The sequence below is a fragment of the Chlorocebus sabaeus genome, chromosome 11 (genome assembly GCF_047675955.1).
Source record: "Chlorocebus sabaeus isolate Y175 chromosome 11, mChlSab1.0.hap1, whole genome shotgun sequence".
Lineage (NCBI taxonomy): Eukaryota > Metazoa > Chordata > Mammalia > Primates > Cercopithecidae > Chlorocebus > Chlorocebus sabaeus.
In genome coordinates, this window is record NC_132914.1 from 19,922,219 (window position 1) to 19,942,151 (window position 19,933).

Here is a 19,933-nt window from a genome sequence, read left to right on the forward strand (position 1 = left end):
GGCAGTGATGCTCATATTAGGATGTGGAAATAAGGAAGAGATAATCATGTGATGATATATTTAATGGACAGATAATACAATTTGTTAACTGACTAGTTGTGGGGAAATGATTTTGAAGTTTCTGATGTGGGTATTTGGTTGGATGCTGGTACCATTCACTAAGAGGGTAAATGGAGTGTTACAAGTATTTGAAGGAAAAGTCATTTGTTTTGGCATGTTGAGTTTGAAGTACTTAAGGAATATCCAGAAGGAATGTTCCAGAAGAAACATGTCTAGAAGAAAATTTGATGTATGGTCTAGAACTTAGGAGACAGGTCTAGGGTGGAAATATAGATTTAGGAATTACAATCCTATTGGGCAGTAGTTCTCATACATTAGTACATATAAGAATCACCAAAGTGTTTGCCAAATGCCAATTTCTTTGTCTAACCCTCAGAAGGTCTGGTGGAATGGGTCTGGGGAAGGGCTCAGGAATGAATTTTAAAAAGCGTCTCCAGTGACTCGGCTGCAGATGATCTATAGAACACACTTTGATAAATATTGCCACAAGAGCAAGAGAGCTACAGGAAGTGGTGTCATAAAACCAAAAAGTGGAGTTTCAAGGAGTAGCAGTGGTGACTACGTCAATACAGTATGAAGGTTGGAAAAGCTCAGAACTGAAAGATCCCCTGAACTTGGTAGCTTACAGCAGGGCAACTGGTGACCTGGAAGAGCAGGCACAGTGAAGTGGTGAGAGCAGATAACAACTGCAGCGGGTGGAAGAGTGACTAGGGCTGGGGAAATAGACACAATGAATGAAGCTTCGTTCAGAAGGGAATGTCTTGTGGATGAAATTTAAAACTTAATGTCAGAAGAAGGTGGTTCAAGCCCTAAGTCTGCCACTTAATGGCTACAGGATATGATATCTATGAGGAGCCCGTTTTCTTGCTTACAACGTGCTATAATGTCTATGTTATAGAGCCCTTTGTAGAAGCGAAATACAAGTGTGTGTGGGGAAAAAAATGTGTAAATTGCTCTTCCAAACTTTTTTATTAACAAACCATCTACGTGGTAGAAAATCCTAAACAATTGTACAGATCAGGCATCTTACTCGTGTCTGTTCACTGTGACAAAACATCCCCAACTTCAGTCATTGGAGTGCATAGGACTTTAGAGGGAAAAAGTGTCATATTTAATGTCCTAAATAGACCTATGGTCTCACTTTCCACAGGAGGATCCAGAGGTCTGAGTGGGAAGTGGAGGTTAAAAGAGTTGTCTAAAGTCACACAACTAATTAATGGCAAGACCAAGTATAAAATTCAGCCAGACTCCTGATTCAGTGTCCCCCTTCCCTACCCTGCCCCCTGCTCCTGCATTATAACATACTTCTTTTCTTAATTCTCTGCTGTTGGAATTTTGCTTTCTCTTTTATAGCAAATAGAGGAGTAGATAATTACAGTTTCCCTGACTGAGGTAAAGAAGAGGTGTTTAATTTGAACAGGTTCAGGGGTTCAGATGCAAGCTTTTAAACCCTCTCCTTCCCTTTTATTCTCCATGCCTCCAAACAGATGCCCTAAACTTTGTCTAGAATCCCTGCTATAGTCAAGAGATCAGCCAGCAGCAAAATAACTAGTGCTATTACATATTTCTTTCCATTCTCCCTTTTCATAACTGAAGAGCACTCCAAAACATCAACAGTAAAAGACCATAGTTCACGATAGACCTTGAATGGTTCATGGGACACCCTTGAAAAATAACCATTACAGAAGATTTATAGTCCATGACAGGGATGGAGATGCTACTTCCCACACTATACTTACATATCCATCTCCCTTTCTAAGCTGCCCAAAGTTAGCCGAGTCTTTTAGTTGCTATCACCCAGCAGAACGGTAGGGACCCCATACAGCCTATGGTTGTTGAAAGAATGAGTGAAAGAAATAATTGTATTTGTATCTCTCTGTATCCAGTTCTTAACAGAAAAAAAGCTTTAATAAATTGATTTCCAGATTTTTATTTTTCTTCTCTGCCTTAGACCCTCAGTCTCTAGTCTTTCTGCCTAGATTTCCACTAAGCTAATTGGATCACATAGTTTGCCCTTCACTGTAGACTTTTGATGGTATATAACACCTTACTGTTGACTAGTTAAAAGTTACAGAAATTGTTTACAATATTCTTTATTGTCAGCTGGGTGTGGTGACTCATCATACCTGTAATCCCAGAACTTTGGGAGGCCGAGGTGGGTGGGTGCATTGCCTGAGCTCAGGAGTTCAAGACCAGTCTGGGCAACATGGTAAAACCCCGTCTCTAACCAGAAATACAAAAAGTTAGCCAGGCCTGGTGGTTTGCACCTGTGGTCCCAGTTACTCTGGAAGCTTAGGTGGAAGGATCACTTGAGCCTGGGATGTGGAGGTTGCAATGAGCAGAGATCATGCCACTGTACTCCAGCCTGGGCAACAGAGTGAGACCTCATCTCAAAAAAAAAGAAAAAAAATTCTTATTTTGTGAATTAATAACGCAACATGTGATATATGAGGTGTTTCATGCAATAATGTGATACACGAGGTATCACAAATATATTTGGAAAGACAACCACATAAAAGTCACAAAAGTTTGTTTGTATATTTTAATAAACATTAATATATATATGAACGATAGATGCTTCTTAATACTAGAAGGAATTATCTTCTCTCTCATGAGCCTCTTTCTCCATTTTCTAGGACTCAGAAATTTTTCCCATTCCCTTTAAAAAAAGGAAACAAATTGATTAGCTGCTTTCTCAGATGTCACCTTGTTCTTTTTCCTTTCACATATTTTAGGAAACTTAACTTTGTGTTTTTCTTGTTATTATGTGTGTTTTTCTGCTTTGTTTGAACTATAAGCTCTTTAGAACAAGGATTTTCCTTCATATATGAAGCGAGGGACGTTTATTTTTAGTGCTCAGTACTTGTTAAACCTCCTCTTTTTTTGGCTGTGCTGTGATAGTCATCGGATAATGCTGCTCCAAAAGGCAGATCATGATATAAGAAATTGAATAGTCTCATAGGATGGAAATATGAAAAAAAAAAGACAATAAAAAGCAGAGGTTAGATATTAGTTTGTATCTGAATCAGTTATTGAAGAGGTATGGGGTGATAAAAAAGGGGATATGTTGTTGGGAAATAACTCTGTTGGTAGGTAGAAGCATTGGGAAGAAAATTAAATTCAGTAACCATTCTAGTGCTGACTCAAGGTTGCGGAGATTCTGTGATGGGAAGGGCATGATTCTTACCTCACTACAGTGAAGGAGACTCACGTATACACACAACTACAAGATAAAGCAGAACTAGATAAAGACATAGTGACAGAGAGAGGGCATTCTAGAATGATTTTAAGAAAAATACAATTTTATTCATTAAGGATGGAAATTATTCACAGCGCCCATCTTTCTAATATTGAGGCTGCTTTTACTGGCTCTTGGAAGTCCTAAGGGCAATTATTTCCCCAAATCAGAAGCATGCCTCTTTTTGTATATGTGTCACTAAGTGTTTTATTTACTGCTTTTCCTAAATTTGGGGGGACATTATAGAATTGTACGTAAGATTCTAGACTGCCATTTAAGCACTGTGAATGTGATTTCTTAAGATACACGTTTTTATGAAGTGAATTTCTATTGCTTTTTGAAATGTGCCTTGCACTAATGAATCTTGTAATATCAAAAGATTTAGGGCTAAAAGGAATACCAGTACTGCATATGGTCAACTTATAGGCTTCCCAGTAGTACACAGTCAAAAAGAGAAACGCTATAGCTGGACTAACTGGTACTAGAATTGCAATGTTATAATCATATTAAAAGACTGACTTTAGATTTTTTATTTGCAATGACAGCATAATGCAAAGTCAGTAACTCCTGATTTTCTTGCTATATTATATTCAGTGACCACTGATGCTAATGTGGAACATTTCCTGCTAGTTATTCATTGATTAAAAAAAAAAGTCATTTTTTTTTTTTCCAGAGACTGGGCAGGAGATAAGATGTCAAGAAGTAATAAGTAGTGAAATGAAAGAGGAGAATGCAAAGAAACCAAAAGAGAAAACATTAAAATGATGTTATTTTTTCCCCCTTGTGTATGCAGATGGACAGGAAAATTATAGCAGTAATTGCAGACTTTTTCACTGAAGACAGAATGGCCTTGGGGAATCAGAGCATGGGAGAAAAAGTTCAATGAAACTGCATTCTCATCCAGGCCCCAACTGACTTGCTGGATATGGCTTTGTCCGAGGTCATTTACCCTTTCTGTGCCTTAGTTTCCTTAACTGTTGAAAAAAGTTATTTACCATTTTAAGTTACTGAGAAGATGAATGAGATCATGCTTCAGAAACACCCAAAACTGGTCACAAAATTAGGTGCTATAAGAATACTAAGTAGTACTATTATTACTGAACTGTGCATCCTGTTGGAATGAGTCATCTTGCTGCAAAGATGCATAAGCGATTCCAAGTGTGGTAAAAGACCAGAGACAATGAGAAGAGGCAGTTACTCTTAGATGGCGTTAAGGGAGAAGATCCCAGTCGCAGCGAAATCTGCCGTTGTTCAACGAACAAAAGAGGAAGAAGGGAGACAAGATTTATTTTTTATTTTTTATTTTTTTGAGATGGAGTCTCGCTCTGTCGCCCAGGCTGGAGTGCAGTGGCAGGATCTGGGCTCACTGCAAGCTCCGCCTCCCGGGCTCACGCCATTCTCCTGCCTCAGCCTCCGGAGTAGCTGGGACTATAGGCGCCAGCCGCCACGCCCGGAGAATTTTTTGTATTTTTAGTGGAGACGGGGTTTCACCATGTTAGCCAGCATGGTCTCCGCCTCCTGACCTCGTGATCCACCCGCCTCGGCCTTGCAAAGTGCTAGGATTACAGGCATGAGCCTCCGCGCCCGACTTATTTTGTAACTACAGGCATACCTAGGAGATATTGCTGGTTCATTTCTAGACCACCACAATAAAGTGAACATAGCAATAAAGTGAGTCACACAATTTTTTTTGTTTCCTAGTGCATGTATTAGTTATATTTACACTATACTGTAATCCATTAAGTGTGCAATAGCATTATGGCTAAAAAATGTACATGCCTTAATTTTAAAAATACTTTAGCCAGGCGTGGTGGCTCACACCTGTAATCCTAGCACTTTGAGAGGCCAATGTGGGTGGATCACCTGAGGTCAGGAGTTCGAGATCAATCTGGCCAACATGGTGAAACAAAAATTAGCTGGGCATAGTGATGCGCACCTGTAATCCCAGCTACTAGGGAGGCTGAGACAGGAGAATTGCTTGAGCCTGGGAGACCGAGGTTGCAGTAAGCTGAAATCATGCCACTGCACTCCAGCCTGGGCAAGTGCAGGAGTGAGACTCCATTTCAAAAAAAAAAAAAAAAAAAATCTAATGGTTAAAAAATGCTAATGGATCATCTGAGTCTCCAGCAAGTCTTAATCTTTTCGCTGGTGGATCTTGCCTCAATGTTGTTGATGGCTGCTGACCAGTCAGGCTAGTGTCGATGCAGGTAAGAGCGGTTGTTGCAGTTTCTTAAAGACAATAATGAAGTTTGCTGCATCGATTGACCCTTCCTTCCATGAAGGATTTCTCTGTAGCATGTGATACTGTTTGACAGGATTTTACACACAGTATAATTTTCTTTCAAAATTGGAATCAATCCTTTCAAACCCTGCCAGTATTCTATTGACTAAGTTTATATAATACTCTAAACCATTTGTTGTCGTTTCAACAATGTTTACAGTATCTTCACCAGGAATAGATTCCATCTCAAGAAATCACTCCTCATCCTTTCAAATTTTACAATGAGATTGTAGCAATACAGCCCCGTCTTCAGGCTCTACTTCTAATCCTAGTTCTCTTGCTATTTCCACATTTCTAGTTACTGCCTCCACTGAAGTCTTGAACCCCTCAAACTCATCCATGAGGGTTGGAATCAACTTCTTACAAACTCCTGATAATGTTGATCTTTTGACTTCCTCCCTTAAGTCACAAATGTCCTTGATGGCATCCAGAATGATGAATTTTTTCAATTTACTTTTTCCACACCCATCCAAGGACCTAGCATCTATGGCAGCTATAGCCTTATGAAATGTACTTTCTACATAATAAGACTTGAAAGTCACAATGACTCCTTGATCCATGAACTGCAGAATGCATGTTGACTTAGCCAGCATGAAAACAACATTAATCTCCTTGTATGTCTCCAGGAGAACTCTTGGGTAAGCAGGTACACTGTCTATGAACAGAAATATTTTGAAAGGAATCACTTTTTCTTTTCTTTTCGTTTCTTTTTTTTTTTTTTTTTTTTGAGCAGTAGGTCTCAACAGCAGACTTAAAATGTTCAGTAAGTCATGACAGATGTGCTGTCATCTAGGCTTTGTTGTTCCATTTATAGAGCACAGGAAGGGTATATTTAGCATAACTTTTAAGGGCCTTAGAATTTTTGGAATGGTCAGTGAGAATTGGCTTCAACCTAAAGTCACCAGCTGCATTATCTCCTAACAAAAGAGTCAGCCTGCCCTTTGAAGCCAGGCATTGACTTTTCCTCTCTAGCAATGAAAGTCCTAGATGGCATCTTCTTCCAATAGTAGGCTGTTTTGTCTACATTGAAAATATGTTTAGTGTGGGCACCTTCAATGATCTTAACTAGATTTTCTGGATAACTTGCTGCAGCTTCTACATCATCATTTGCTGCTTCATCTTGAACTATTGCGTTATAGAGATGGTGTCTTTCCTTAAATCCCTGCTAGCTTCAACCTTTTCTTCGGCAGCTTCCTCAGCTCTCTCAACTTTCATAAGATTGAAGAGAGTTAGAGCCTTGCTCTGGATTAGGCTTTGGCTAAAGGGAATGTTGTAGCTGGGTTGATCTTCTCCCCAGACCACTAAAATTTTCTCCCTATCTGCAATGAGCCTGTTTTGCTTTCTTATAATTCGTGTGTTCACTAGAGTAGCATTTTCAATTTCCTTCAAGAACTTTTCCTTTGCATTCCCAACTTGTCTAATTATTTGACACAAGGCTGAGCTTTTGGCCTCTCTTGGCTGTTGATACATCTAAGCTTAATCATTTCTAGCTTCTGATTTAAAGTAAGGGATATGCAACTCTTCCTCTCACTTGGTCACTTAGAGGGTATTGTAGGGTTACTGGTTGGCCTAATTTCAATATTAGGCCACTATTATTAGTGTTTCATCTCAGGGAATACGGAGGCCCAAGATGAAGCAGAGAGGCAGAGGAACAGTGGTCGGTGGAGCAGTCAGAACACACACATTTATTAAGATCCCTGTCTTACATGGGCTCAGTTCATGGCGCCCTCAAAGCAATTCCAACAGTAACATCAAAGATCACTGATTACAGATCACTATAACAGGTATAATAATGAAAAAGTTTGGAAGATTGCAAGAATTACCAAAATGTGCCACAAAGACATGCAGTGAGCAAACGCTGTTGAAAAACGGTGCTAGGACTTGCTTAATGCAGAGTTGCCACAAACCTTCGATTTGTAAGACATGAAATATATGCAAACAGCAATAAAGTGAATCACAATAAAACAAAGTAGGCTTGTATAGCAAGGAGGTTATACAAATATACTTTTAAAATCCTACAGCCAGTTTGAATCCAGGCTTTGGCAGTTATTAGTATGACTGGGCAAACTACTGTGTGTTTTTAAACTTCATTTTTCCTATCTGTAAAATGGGGATTTTTATACATTGTTTATATATATATATATATACACACACACAGAGTTGTTGTGAAGATTTAAAAATGTACACTGTCACAAGGACTCCGTAAAATAAGCTATTATCGTAATCTATTGGAGACAGGGGGACGTAAAAATCCACACTGATATTAAGTGAATCTTTAAAAACAAGTAGCAGAAAAAGCAGAGTTTTTATTTTATAAGATACGACTTAAGGGGCCTAGGAAGAGAAAAAACTTGTTTTGTCAGGTCTAAATCCAGTTATATTTCATGGGGCCACGTATCACGTCCAACCTTTGATATCTGGCACACAACAAACAAACAGGAAAAGCCTTTCGTGTGCTTTAATAAAAACAGCTTTCCATTTTAAAACGATAAATATATTGGAAAAATCTGTTGGCTCTCCAACAGCTCTTATAAAACAAAGCTCGGACCCTGTGTTTTTGTTGTTTGAAAGACAGAGAAATCAGGGGCGCGGACATTATTAGGCTCCCTTTGATCGCGCCCTGGGATGGGAAGCCTTCGGGCAAAGCCCTGGGGGCAGGACGCGTTTTTTTTTTTTTTAATCGATCCCGGAACCTTCGCACGGCGGAGGGGGCGGGCACGCGGGAGGGGCCCGAGGGAGGGGTCTGGGGCGCGGCGCCGCTTGCCCATCCCCCGAGCGCGCGGCTGGGCAGCCGGCCGGCTGCCGCGGGGATGGAGGGGCGGTGACGGGGGCCGGACCCTGCCGGGGCGGCGGGGCGGGCACCGCCCGAGGGGGTAGGGCGCGCGCGGGGGCGCGCCGGGCCGGGGAGGCGCGCTCCGGCCGCGCTCGCTCCGCGCTCCCTTCGCTCGCTCGTTCCCTCCTCCCTCGGCAGCCGCGGCGGCAGCAGGAGAAGGCGGCGGCGGCGGCTGGGGATCAGACATGGCGGCGGATCTGAACCTGGAGTGGATCTCCCTGCCCCGGTCCTGGACTTACGGGATCACCAGGGGCGGCCGAGTCTTCTTCATCAAGTAAAGAGCCGGGGACGACACGGGGTCCCCGCGGGGGCGGGAGGGCAGGAGGCGGGCGGCTGGCGAGATGGGGGAGAGCCCGGGTCTGTGCCCCTGCAGCCCCTCGGCTCGCCGCCGCGTCCCCTCACGCTCCGTGTCTGCCCCTTCTCTCACCCCTGCAGCGAGGAGGCCAAGAGCACCACCTGGCTGCACCCCGTCACCGGCGAGGCCGTGGTCACCGGACACCGGCGGCAGAGCACAGGTAACACCGGGCCCGAACGGAGTTGGGCTCCGCCTGGAGGAGGCGGCAGAGCCCGGGCCGCCCGGCTCCCAGCAACCTGCCCGGTGCCGCGGGCCGCGGGAGGCGGCGAGGCGGGGCGGAGGCCGGGAGGGGGCGGCCGCAGGTAGAAGGGCCACGGGGGCTCTGCCGCCGGGAGTTCTCTCCAGTCTCGGGGCGCCTCTTTCTCCTCAGCCTTTCATCATAACTTGGAGACGGCGCCCTCTTCCTGCGCCCTCTCCCCCATCCCAGCCTAGACGACCCTCGCGCCCCTGGAGTGGCGACGCTCCCATCCCTGAAACCTGGAGTCCTGAGTTTTTCCTCCGCGGCCGCTACTCATTCCCCGGCCACCCCCAGCTGCCGTCTTGCCCCTCAGCAACCTTTGGGCAGTCCTTGCCCACTCCCCTCCCTGCAGCCCCAGACCCTGCTCGCCCGCCGGGATAACGTAACCACATCCTCCCCCTCCTCCCGGGAGCGCTGCCTCCTGCCGTGCAGCTTCCTCCTCCTCTTAGGTGGGACTTGTGGGTAGGTGGCTGATGAAGGAGGAGGAGAGGAGTTCGGGGGTGCTGCTATCCGCTCTGTGACAGGGAGCGGCTCGGGAAACGCTTGGCGCGTTCCCTCCTGCCACAGGAGGAGCAGCCGGAGCCGGAGGAGGCGTTCGCAGCCTCAGTTGTTGGCGATCCGGATCTAAAGTCCCCGCCAGCCGCACGGAGGTTGCACAGACTGCCAGGAGGCGGTGGGCGTGCGAGGGGGTGTCCCGTGTGTGGGCACCGGGCCCTGTTGGGAGGGGATCCGTGGGGAAGCGGCCCTCTCGGGTGGCTTTGGGAGCTTGTTTGAATGTTCAGTGTGAGTGGAGCTGGAAAAGGCTCCTCGTAGTTTCTGTGCTGGTCTGGGTTTCTTTTATCATTCTTTGTTTACATTTGTGAAACTTGTTTGTCTTTGAAATGTAACATGTGTTCTCTTACTGGCCTGCCTCCAGTCCTGGTGATTGGAAAGGTTTGAGAGCAGTTTGGGTCGAAGGCAAGGCCAGTTTCAGCAGTCCTCAGAGCTGGCCTCTGGGATACACTCTCTCCGGCTCTGACATTCCGTGAATCTGTTCAAGTTGCCAGGATATTGAACAAACCTGCTTCTCTGTGAAATGCTGGAGTTCACTGAAGTGACTAATGTCTCCAAATTTGCAAAAAGGTGGAGGAAGAAAGGAAAGGCTGGTGTAGCAAGCATGATGAGGTTACATTTTTAAGGCATTTCTGACTAATACACCGTCATGTTTCTCAATTCCCCGGTGCAGGCTTTTGCTTCAGTATACCTTTCTGGTGTTTTACACGCATATTCCAACTTTGATGGCCTCTTTGCTTTTATGGATAATAACAGATTTATTTCATTCAAGACGATATTTCATTAAAGACGAGATTAATTATCCTATGGAAATATGTGTGATATAAATATGTGTCTTAGTTACCCTCACAGATTTGATAACATTCACGCCACAGAAAAATTTTATTCTCTTATGTGATTTCACTTTTTTTTTTTTTCCTGGTTTGGTTTATTTTGCTTGGACTCTGTGGTTTTGTACACACATTAGTTGTTTTTACTTCCAAGAGGTATTTTGATGAAATCCAAACAACTTGTCATTAATAAGTAATATGTAGCACATAATGATACCATTGTTCACCTGAATTATTCCCAACTTTACTACTTGAAACTTCACGTCTCTTAGTCAAATTTTTGGAAACAAACACGGAAGTATTCGGTGCCATTTCTTTTCCACTAATTAAGTACTTAGGAAGTTCTGCATTCTCTTCGGTGACACTTCCTAGATGGATTCATTTGTGTAACTGAAAAAAATGGTCTTAAGTAGACACAGTACAGTATACACAAGAAGAGGCAGGCGTTACCTGTTACGCACAGTTTTGGTTTTTTGCTAGTCATTCATGAGTGTTTCACCTGGGATTAGAAGGCCTCCCTTTGCTTTCTTGGATGCCAGAACATAGTTCCTCTCCACCCTAATATATTACAATGTGTACTCAGGTCAGATAATCTCTAATATTGTGGACATTTTTCTGATGGCTTTAAATTGGAATTGCTATTTTTCAAAAAATGGTATCTACTATTGTATTGGCAGCTCAACACTTTTTTTTTGTTAGTAATCTACTTAAAACAGCTAATACATGAAAATGAATAATTAAAATTGATTGAGACTTATTTTGCTATCATTGAAGTAATACTAATTGTAATATATGTATTGTTTTAGATTTGCCTACTGGCTGGGAAGAAGCATATACTTTTGAAGGTGCAAGATACTATATAAAGTGAGTTTTTTGACTTTCGTTTTTTTCTTTCGTAAGTAGAATGCTGTGATTACTCCTCAGCTGAATAGTTGTATGCTCAGTCTTGATCATGATTTTCTACGGTTTATCATATAATGGTGACTGTATTCTTTATTTTGTATAGTATTGGAATTTTGAGAGAAAAAATGGCACTGTTAGTTTTCTAATGTTATTTGCCTGGAATATTCATCGATTCATTGATTTGGAAATTAGATCATTTATGGCCACTTTTAAAAATCATTTTGTATCTTTTTCAGTTTTTTCTTTTGGAATAGTCCAGCTTCATCAGAATATGACTACAATTACCTTTTTTTTTTTTTTTTTTTTTTGGTGCTTCTGTGTGTATTCCTGGGTAATAGAGGATTATACTCTTTGGTCATTAGCTGTGTGGTACTTAAAGTTTTGATCTTTGATTATCTGTGCTAAAAGATAACAAACAAAAAAAAATCTTTGAGTTATGTGAACATCTTTTTTTTTTAAGTGAACCTTGTTCATATATATTTTAGCCAGGGCTGTTTACAGGCAGCAAAAGTGATGTAAACCTAGGCACAATTTGGTAAACAATGGTGGTCAGGGAGTAAAAATAGAAATAATTACTGAATATTTCATGAGCAGATATTGGAGAATTGTTTGTATTTTTGCTTCAGTTTATTTAAATATGTCTAAAGTCAAGATGTTTTATTGATACGTTTGTTTAAAAAAGGCTTTTAATAGAGCTTGAGAGAAAAGATGACCAGTCAGTCCCAACCTTAAAACCAATTCTTTAGAATATTAAACTAATCTCTGTTCAGACTTAGTAACTTAGTACTACTTGGAGGCAAATACAAAGCTGGAGGTCAACATCATGTAGGAAAAATTTTAATCCCCTAAGGAAAAATGTAGGTGGTTTTTGTCTTTTTGTTTTTAAATTAGAAACTGTTTACCTAAGAGCTTCTTTTTATTGTTTAACCTTATTTGTTGTTTAATTTTAATAAACTGAGACATGAAAGAGAATGCTGAAATACCAAACTTAGTTAAGATTTCGGTTGTTTATTAACAATAACAGATACCTAGCTAAAGTTACCTTTATTTCATTGAGCCTAGAAAGTTATTTTTACTATGCCTTTTTTAAGATCATGTTGTATACTTCCAGTATACCTGTATGGTTCTTTAATCTTTTAGAAAGATACTTATATAAAACATCAAGGGTTTTTTATAAGTATTAGGAATGCTTGCTTTTGGATGTAGAAATAGAGAAAGCAGAAGATACAGGAATGGAATAGTTTCATGGTATAGTCCTTCTGTGAATATTTTTGGGTGAAATCTTTTATTTGGAGATTATACTATACATTATTAGAAGGCCTAAAAAAATAATTGAGTGAAATGCAGTCATCACATATTTTTCTATTGGTTATTTCCATCCTAAATTAAAGTGAGTTAGTATTGCCACGAAAAGGGATGCTTCTTTTTTTGTCTAGCTAGTAGTGTGATATTTGTGAAGAAAAACAGTTTTTTCATTTCAGGTCATTCATTCAATGTAATTTTGACTACGGTACATTAAGCCTAGCTCATCTTACAAAAACAGAGGTAACATTTGAATTTTCAATAAAATTTTAATTTCTTTGCATGCTTTCTTGGATGGATGTTTATTTGACAGTACAAAATCTTACTCTGTGTGGGCTGAGTATGTATGTTTTAATTTAGAACTAAGCTGTTAGGAAGACATTGAGTGAGTTTCTTTTGTTTTACGAGCCGTTTTGATTAGGTTTTCTTTTATGTTTACTTAAACAAATTAGAAATTTATTTGAGTGCCATGTCTAATGCCTAAGTAGGTTTATCTGGAAAACTAAGACAGTATTAAGAAAGCTGTAATAATTTTACTTTAAAGACATTTTTAAACTTGTAGGTTTTAATCATTTTGGTATTCATAGGCAATAATTGTGTCCAAAAGTAGCAATAAATAATTTATAATATTATGAAAGTGATTTCTCCTAAAATTGAGCATAGTGTAGCATATCACTCATTAAACTTTAAAAAAAATAACCATTGGCAAATGTATGATGTACTGAATGTTAGGTGCTACTGCTTTATTTTTCTGGGTTATGTCAGAAGATTAATTTCTGTTAAGATTAGTTAAATCCCTAATGTACGCTGTAATTTCCTAGAAACTTTTTACTTGTTTGTATTGTTACTTATCATTCTAATAGGATAGAGGTACTACTTTTATCTTAAACTTTGCAATTTAGAGTACCTTCACATACATTATTCATTCATGAAGTAGTCAGAATTACTACTTCCATTGTCACACACATAATAAAACAGCAGAAACATGCCTTTGGAACTTATAGTTTGCAAAGACAGCAGGATGAGAAACCCCAGGAACATAAACTATATTTAGAATATTCAGAGTGGAGGAAAAGATAGGAGTCTAAAGTAGCAAAGTGCTTAGTGTTGGTGGCTATAGTTTTTCATTGTCGTTTCTTTCTCAGATGAAGAAAGGTGGTTACTGATCAAATTGTATGTAAAGGAGGTTACAGGGTTATCGGGGTGGAGTTTGTTCACATGGGAAGTGGAAAGACAGGAAGGCCAATGAAAGACATGTCAGCCCTTTGACTATTCCTGATCCTGTGTTCTGGAAAGTTCTTACAGCAAGAAGGGAGACCTAAAGAATATGAGTTGTTTCTACTTCCGTTCTGAAGTGAAATATGTGTAACTCTTAAATTATTCCTCTCCTGAACAAATGTTGGTCGGTGTTAAAAATGGCAGGTTACCAGAAAGAATTTATCTCTGGATTGTATTTTGCTATTGACAATTGCATCTCTGTAGGTGGTAAGAGAAGGAGAAGATTGTAGTGGGGAAGTCATAGGAACTGAACTGTGGTCTTACCTTCTTATCGACTTTGTAGCTCAGTCTTCACATCTTTAAATTAGGCTACCTGGAAAAGATAACCTCTAAATTCCATTTCTAAATTTCTTTGAATTTTATCCTGTTCTGGGATTTATAATATTCTGGAAAACAGGGAACTCACAGTGCCAAGAAGAGATGATGCTGGAAGTATGGAAAGCTAGGTTTTCTATCCTTCTTAACTATTTTATCCTCTCTTTAAGCTTTGAGTAGACAACTACAGATAAGTATGAAGTATGTAGTGCCAGAGTTGTGTGTACTTTGTTCTGCTGCTTTTTGTGCTTACGTTTCCTTGTAAAATGTTTGTATACATATCTTCATGTAAACAGATAGTATTGCTATTGTCAGCAAAGGACCTGATCCGAGTAAGAGTTGTATAGGTTTGAGTTAGATAATCAGTTTATTTTATACACTTTGAAATTCATTCTTTAATTCAAGTTTGCAGCTAGATAAAAAAAATACATAATGTAGAGAATATATTTTCCTTTACATCCATTTGGCCAAAAAACAGTAAAATATGAAAAATCTTACTTTTTTTTTTTTTTTTTTTTGAGAGGGGTTTCACTCTGTCGTCCAGGCTGGCGTGCAGGGGCTCCATCACAACACACTGCAGCCTCGACCTCCTGGGCTTAAGTGATCCTCCCACCTCAGCCTCACGAGTAACTGGGGCCACAAGTGTGTACCACCATGCCTGGCTAATTTTACTGACTGATTGATTGATTGATTGAGACAGGCTCTTCCTGTGTTGCCCAGCATGATCTAGAACTCCTAGGCTCACGCAATCCTCCTGCCTTGGTCCCCCAAAATGTTGGAATTATAGGCATGAGCCATGGTACCTGGCCAGAAATCTTTATCTTTAAAGATATTTAATTCTTTTTTTCTGAGTAATTTTTCTGTGTACCTTAAGCTAGCCAGCCTCTTAATTATGTTACTGTGTGTGTAAATACATAGACAGTTTGAGTTTGATTAATTTCCATATTGTTTTTATAACTTAATTTATGGTGTTATCTTTATGAAGAATGCTGAAAATTAACATGAAGTGAATTTTATGATTTATGAGGTGTGGCTTTAAATATTCCATATTCTTAACTAGAAAGCAAATAACTTAGCCCATAAAGCACAGAAGAAAATCTTACACATTTGAGTTATAAAGCTTTCTGCTTACTCCTTGAAAATATTGCTTAATGATTCTGTAATGACAGGCCATGGTAACTTAAAATGGTTGTGTTATTTACTATTCCTTTGTGCTTCAAAGTTTTCATATGGTTAACTTAGAGTGCCAAGTAAATCTTAAGGCTCTCTGAATAGTGAGAAACTTTATTCTGATTATTTAAAGGTCATTGTAGGATTGGGGATCAAAACAATATTTGCAGGGTATAAAACTATGCAAATTTTGTAAGGTTATGTTTTCATACTGCTTTTTTTTTAACTTAAAATTCTAAGTTCTGGAAATTGAACTTAGATATGCAAACAGAGCATGAGGTTTTGTTTCAATATCTGCAATAGCTGAATCTAATGTATGCTAATTCCAAACTTACCAAAACTAGAGTTGCAAGTGAGGAGAAAAATCTGTTTTTTCAGATTTTCACAATTCAAAATATGAATGAAGATGGGGAATCTAGCATAACTGCCATAAAAAAACATTAGAATATATTAACTATATATTTGATACTTAAAGTTGTTTTTTTGGAGGTGGAGTTTCACTCTTGTTGCCCACGCTGGCATGATCTCAGCTCACTGCAACCTCCACCTCCCAGGTTCAAGCAATTCTCCTGCCTCAGCCTCCCAAGTAGCTGGGATTACAGGTGCCCGCCACCACGCCCAGCTAATTTTTTGTATTTTTAGTGGAGACGGGGTTTCGCCATGTTGGCCAGGCTGATCTTGAACTCCTAATGTCAAGTGATCCGCCCACCTCGGCCTCCCAAAGTGCTGGAATTACCACTATGCCTGGCCAAAAACTGTTTTGCACTTTCTATAATATTATAACCAAATTTTGATTACTAGAGCTACATAAGGCTTTAGAACACTTTATGGGCATTATATTTCTTTTCCATATTTATAACAAAAGAGCTTTGGGCTGTTAATATGTGATTCCTTACGTGTATGAAGCACTTTATGCTGATTCATTAGGTATAAAACAACTACGAACTATGATCTCAGCTTTCAAGGAGTTTGTAGTGTAGAGAGAAATATGCAGTATATTAAAACAGGGAGGTGGTGTGGGGAACATAGACTTATTTAGTGCTAGGCACTTCAGCATAGCATTAAACTCCTATAATCCTCGCAGTAGCTTTTTTGTTGTTGTTGACTCTTTCCTTTTCAAGTTGGGGTGCCAGGACTTCCAGCCTCAGTAGACTTTGTCGTGGAATTCTTTTTTATTTTTAGCCCCAGGACCACTGCTCAGGGCCAGGTTTGCTCAATTTCCTCCTTGTATTTCCTGTAATATAGTATAATGCCCAGCTCTAGTCAGCCTCTGAAGAAGTGGTATCTGGGATGATAATGATGCTGGCTCCTGGTTATTTAAGGAGTTAATCAAGATGGAGAAAGAAGAGTCCCCACAACTCAAGTGGCTGCATTTTAAGAACACTTTCTGGATTTGTCAAGGAATTTTTTCTTCCCTAATCTGTACAGACCCCTTCGTTTCTTCTTACTCTCAAAGCTGGCCTATATTTAGGAAGCAGGAGGGAAGTGATCAATACAAAAAGACAGAAAGTATTGAAGAGTTGAATAGTTGGCCTGGAGATAGGGCTTTACATAGGACCTGTCTGCCCTATACAAGATGGAATTTCTTTGTATTTGTTAGCAGATGCTGTTTTCTTGTGACCATTTCATTTTTTTAAATAACAGATAAATATAAGATGAAGTTAAGGGTGAAAAGTTATGTGTATATGCAAGTTAAAGTTAAAGGCGTAAAAAAATGATACTAGGCCGGGCGCAGTGGCTCATGCCTGTAATCCCAGCACCTTGGGAGGCCAAGGCGGGCGGATCACTTGAAGTCAGGAGTTTGAGACCAACCTGGCCAATGTGGTGAAACCCCATCTCTACTAAAAATACAAAAATTAGCCAGGCGTGGTGGTGGGCGCCAGTAGTCCCAGCTACTTGGGAGACTGAGGCAGGAGAATCGCTTGAACCCAGGAGGCAGAGGTTGCAGTGAGCCGAGATCACGCCGCTGCACTCCAGCCTGGGTGACAGAGTAAGACTCCGTCTCAAACAAACAAACAAAAACAAAACAAAAAAAATAATAATGATGCTAGTTTGAGTTGTGAGAATTCAGAGGAGGAAGAGGCAGCCTCAGCTGGGCTGTCCTGGAAAGACTTGAAGAGGTGGGAGTTGAGCTAGGCCTGAGGGTATGGATGGGATTCACTTTCAGATGGGTTGATAAGACTGGCAGGATACATTCATGGGGGTGGGCACATGTATAATATGTGAATATGTATAATGAGTAATGCTAACTATGCTTGTTAGTGATGGTTCTGTAGAAAATGCTAGGATGATGGGAGGTGAGTCTAGGAATGCTATTTGGAACCATACTGTGTCTGGGCTTTGAATGTCAGGCTGAGGTTTTTATTTTCTGGGCAAGCCTTTGCAGATGTATTTTAGTATAGGGTTAATTATACAACATGAAGGTTTTTAGGGGGATTTTAATATAGGCAGCATGGATTGGACAGGAGCAAACCTGGGAATCAAGGGGAGCATTTCTGAGTCTGTTGCCGTAATTGGGTAGTTACTTGAACCAAGTTTGTGGCGGCAGGAATGGAAAGAGGCCATTGATCAAAGATGTTAAAGAGGAGTTGACAGGCCTTAGGAGTCTTGCTGAGCAAGGAGGTTAACAGAAAAAAGAGGTCAAAAGCTACTCAAAGCCTTTGTGTCTGAATGGCTACAAGGATGATGATGAGACCCTTGACTGGAATAAAGGAGTAGGTGTGGGAGGGGGAGCCCCAAGTGGACATGTTAATGATGGTTTGGTTTTTGAGCTGCTCGAGAGAGGACATAGCATTTTAGGTGGCTAAAATCCGACTTTCACAAAGAACTCCTGACATTATCTTCTTACTCCCCTCAAAAAGCAAACACAACCCACTCCCTTATCCTATCTCAGCTACCTAAATGACTATCTACCTATTTATAGATTCAGGCTGGGAATTTCATATTCATCCATCTAATTATTCATTCAACAAATGCTTATTGAATATTTTCTGTGTGCCAAGTGCTTTAAGCTTTATGAATGAAACAGACATGGACACTACTCTTAAGAACTTTATCGTTGAATTAGTGGGGGAGCTAGTAATAAAATGATCATACAAATATATAAGATAGACTGTGATAAATGCTATGAAGAATATCTAATGTTTTGACTACATATATTGAAAGGCCTTAGCCCATTGTGGGGGTTACTGGGAGAGGCCTTTCTCACAGTTAAGCTCTGAACCCCTGCAGAGTGGATCAGAATAGAGCAGTGTAAAGTCACTGGAAAGATGAAGAATAAATAGCCTCCTGGTCTTGAGATTGGACCACAACCTAAGTGAAAGCATTGCCATATCTAGAGAGAGACTTGGGGGATGGGTTGGTATGGTATGGCAATTTATACAAAGGAGAAAGCTGCTGCAGAAGCTGCTCTTCATCATCCACTAGATAACAATGTTTAGCCAACTGATTTTAATGATTTTCTGAGTCCCAGTGGCAAGGTCTTCCAATTAGTCACTCACTCATGTATTCTTTCAATTCTCTTGAATACATTTTGAACTCATAGTTGTGTGCCTTAGTGATTAGTATATATCAGTAAATGAAATAAACCAAAAAATTCTACATGTCTGGGGAGTGGAATGATGGGGGAGAGAATGTCAGATAAAGTAAACAATAAATAAGTACATTTTATAGTATGTTAGATTACACATAAATTCTCTAAGGAAAAAGTCTACTTTTTATGTCTACTTTGGTTTCAGGAAAACAAGGAAATATTATATTACTGAAGTCTGTACTATCGTGATTAGTATGCAAGAAGTGAATGTAGACTAAATTTTACAATACTGAAATCAGTGGGTCCAGTAGAAACCCAAAAGAAATAAAGTGGGCCTCATGAGGTACAGATGATAGACATTTCAGAGCCACTGTGGGAACATCTTGGCCACTAAGGAATGTCCTCTGAACAACTTAGGAATTCTCCAAAGTGGCCAGGAAGCCACCCACACCCAGGAGAATCTTTCGGACTATTAGTTCTCTGAAGGCAGAGATAGTCTTATACTGTAGCCATCTTTATGCTTCCAGTGCCTGGAACGTAATAGACAATTAGGTGTTTGAAATGAAGCTCTAAAACAAATCGTAAGAAAAGCAAGCCTCTTTACCTAAATCTGAACATCCCAGGGCATTTTCTTCTTCTCATTTGTCATCTAGTCACAACTCTTGTTGTTGTAAACGTCACTGACCCAAAGCCAACTAGTATAAGCAAAAAGGAAACTATTTCTTTTTTTTTTTTTTGAAGACAGTCTCTGTTGCCCAGCCTGGAGTGCAATGACTCAATCTCGGCTCACTGCAACCTCTGCCTCCTGGGTTCAAGTGATTCTCCTGCTTCAGCCTCCCGAGTAGCTGGGATTACAGGTGCCTGCCACTACGCCCGGCTAATTTTTTTGTATTTTTAGTAGAGATGGGAGTTTCACCATGTTTGGCCAGGCTGGTCTCCAACTCCTGACCTCAGGTGATCCACCTGCCTCGGCTTTCTAAAGTGCTGGGATTATATTATAGGCATAAGCCACCGTGCCCAGCCAGGAAACTGTTTTCACACTAATT

At 40.4% G+C, this 19,933-nt stretch overlaps 1 protein-coding gene across 18 annotated transcripts in view; it reads left to right on the plus strand.

Moving 5' to 3' along the window:
• The first annotated feature begins 8,443 nt into the window (after positions 1-8,443).
• PLEKHA5 (pleckstrin homology domain containing A5) overlaps positions 8,444-19,933 on the plus strand; it is a 249,361-nt gene continuing 237,871 nt past the window's right edge. For 4 of the 18 annotated variants that reach the window (XM_007967818.3, XM_037990287.2, XM_037990293.2 and 1 more), the window contains exons 1-3: positions 8,463-8,686; positions 8,848-8,927; positions 11,194-11,251. In XM_007967818.3, coding sequence (XP_007966009.3) covers positions 8,598-8,686; positions 8,848-8,927; positions 11,194-11,251 — 227 coding nt within the window. In that variant the 5' untranslated portion in view covers positions 8,463-8,597. Of the gene's footprint in view, positions 8,687-8,847; positions 8,928-11,193; positions 11,252-12,771; positions 12,836-19,933 lie in introns of all 18 variants that reach the window. The other 14 variants (XM_037990280.2, XM_037990282.2, XM_073020528.1 and 11 more) reach the window with 9 other exon arrangements.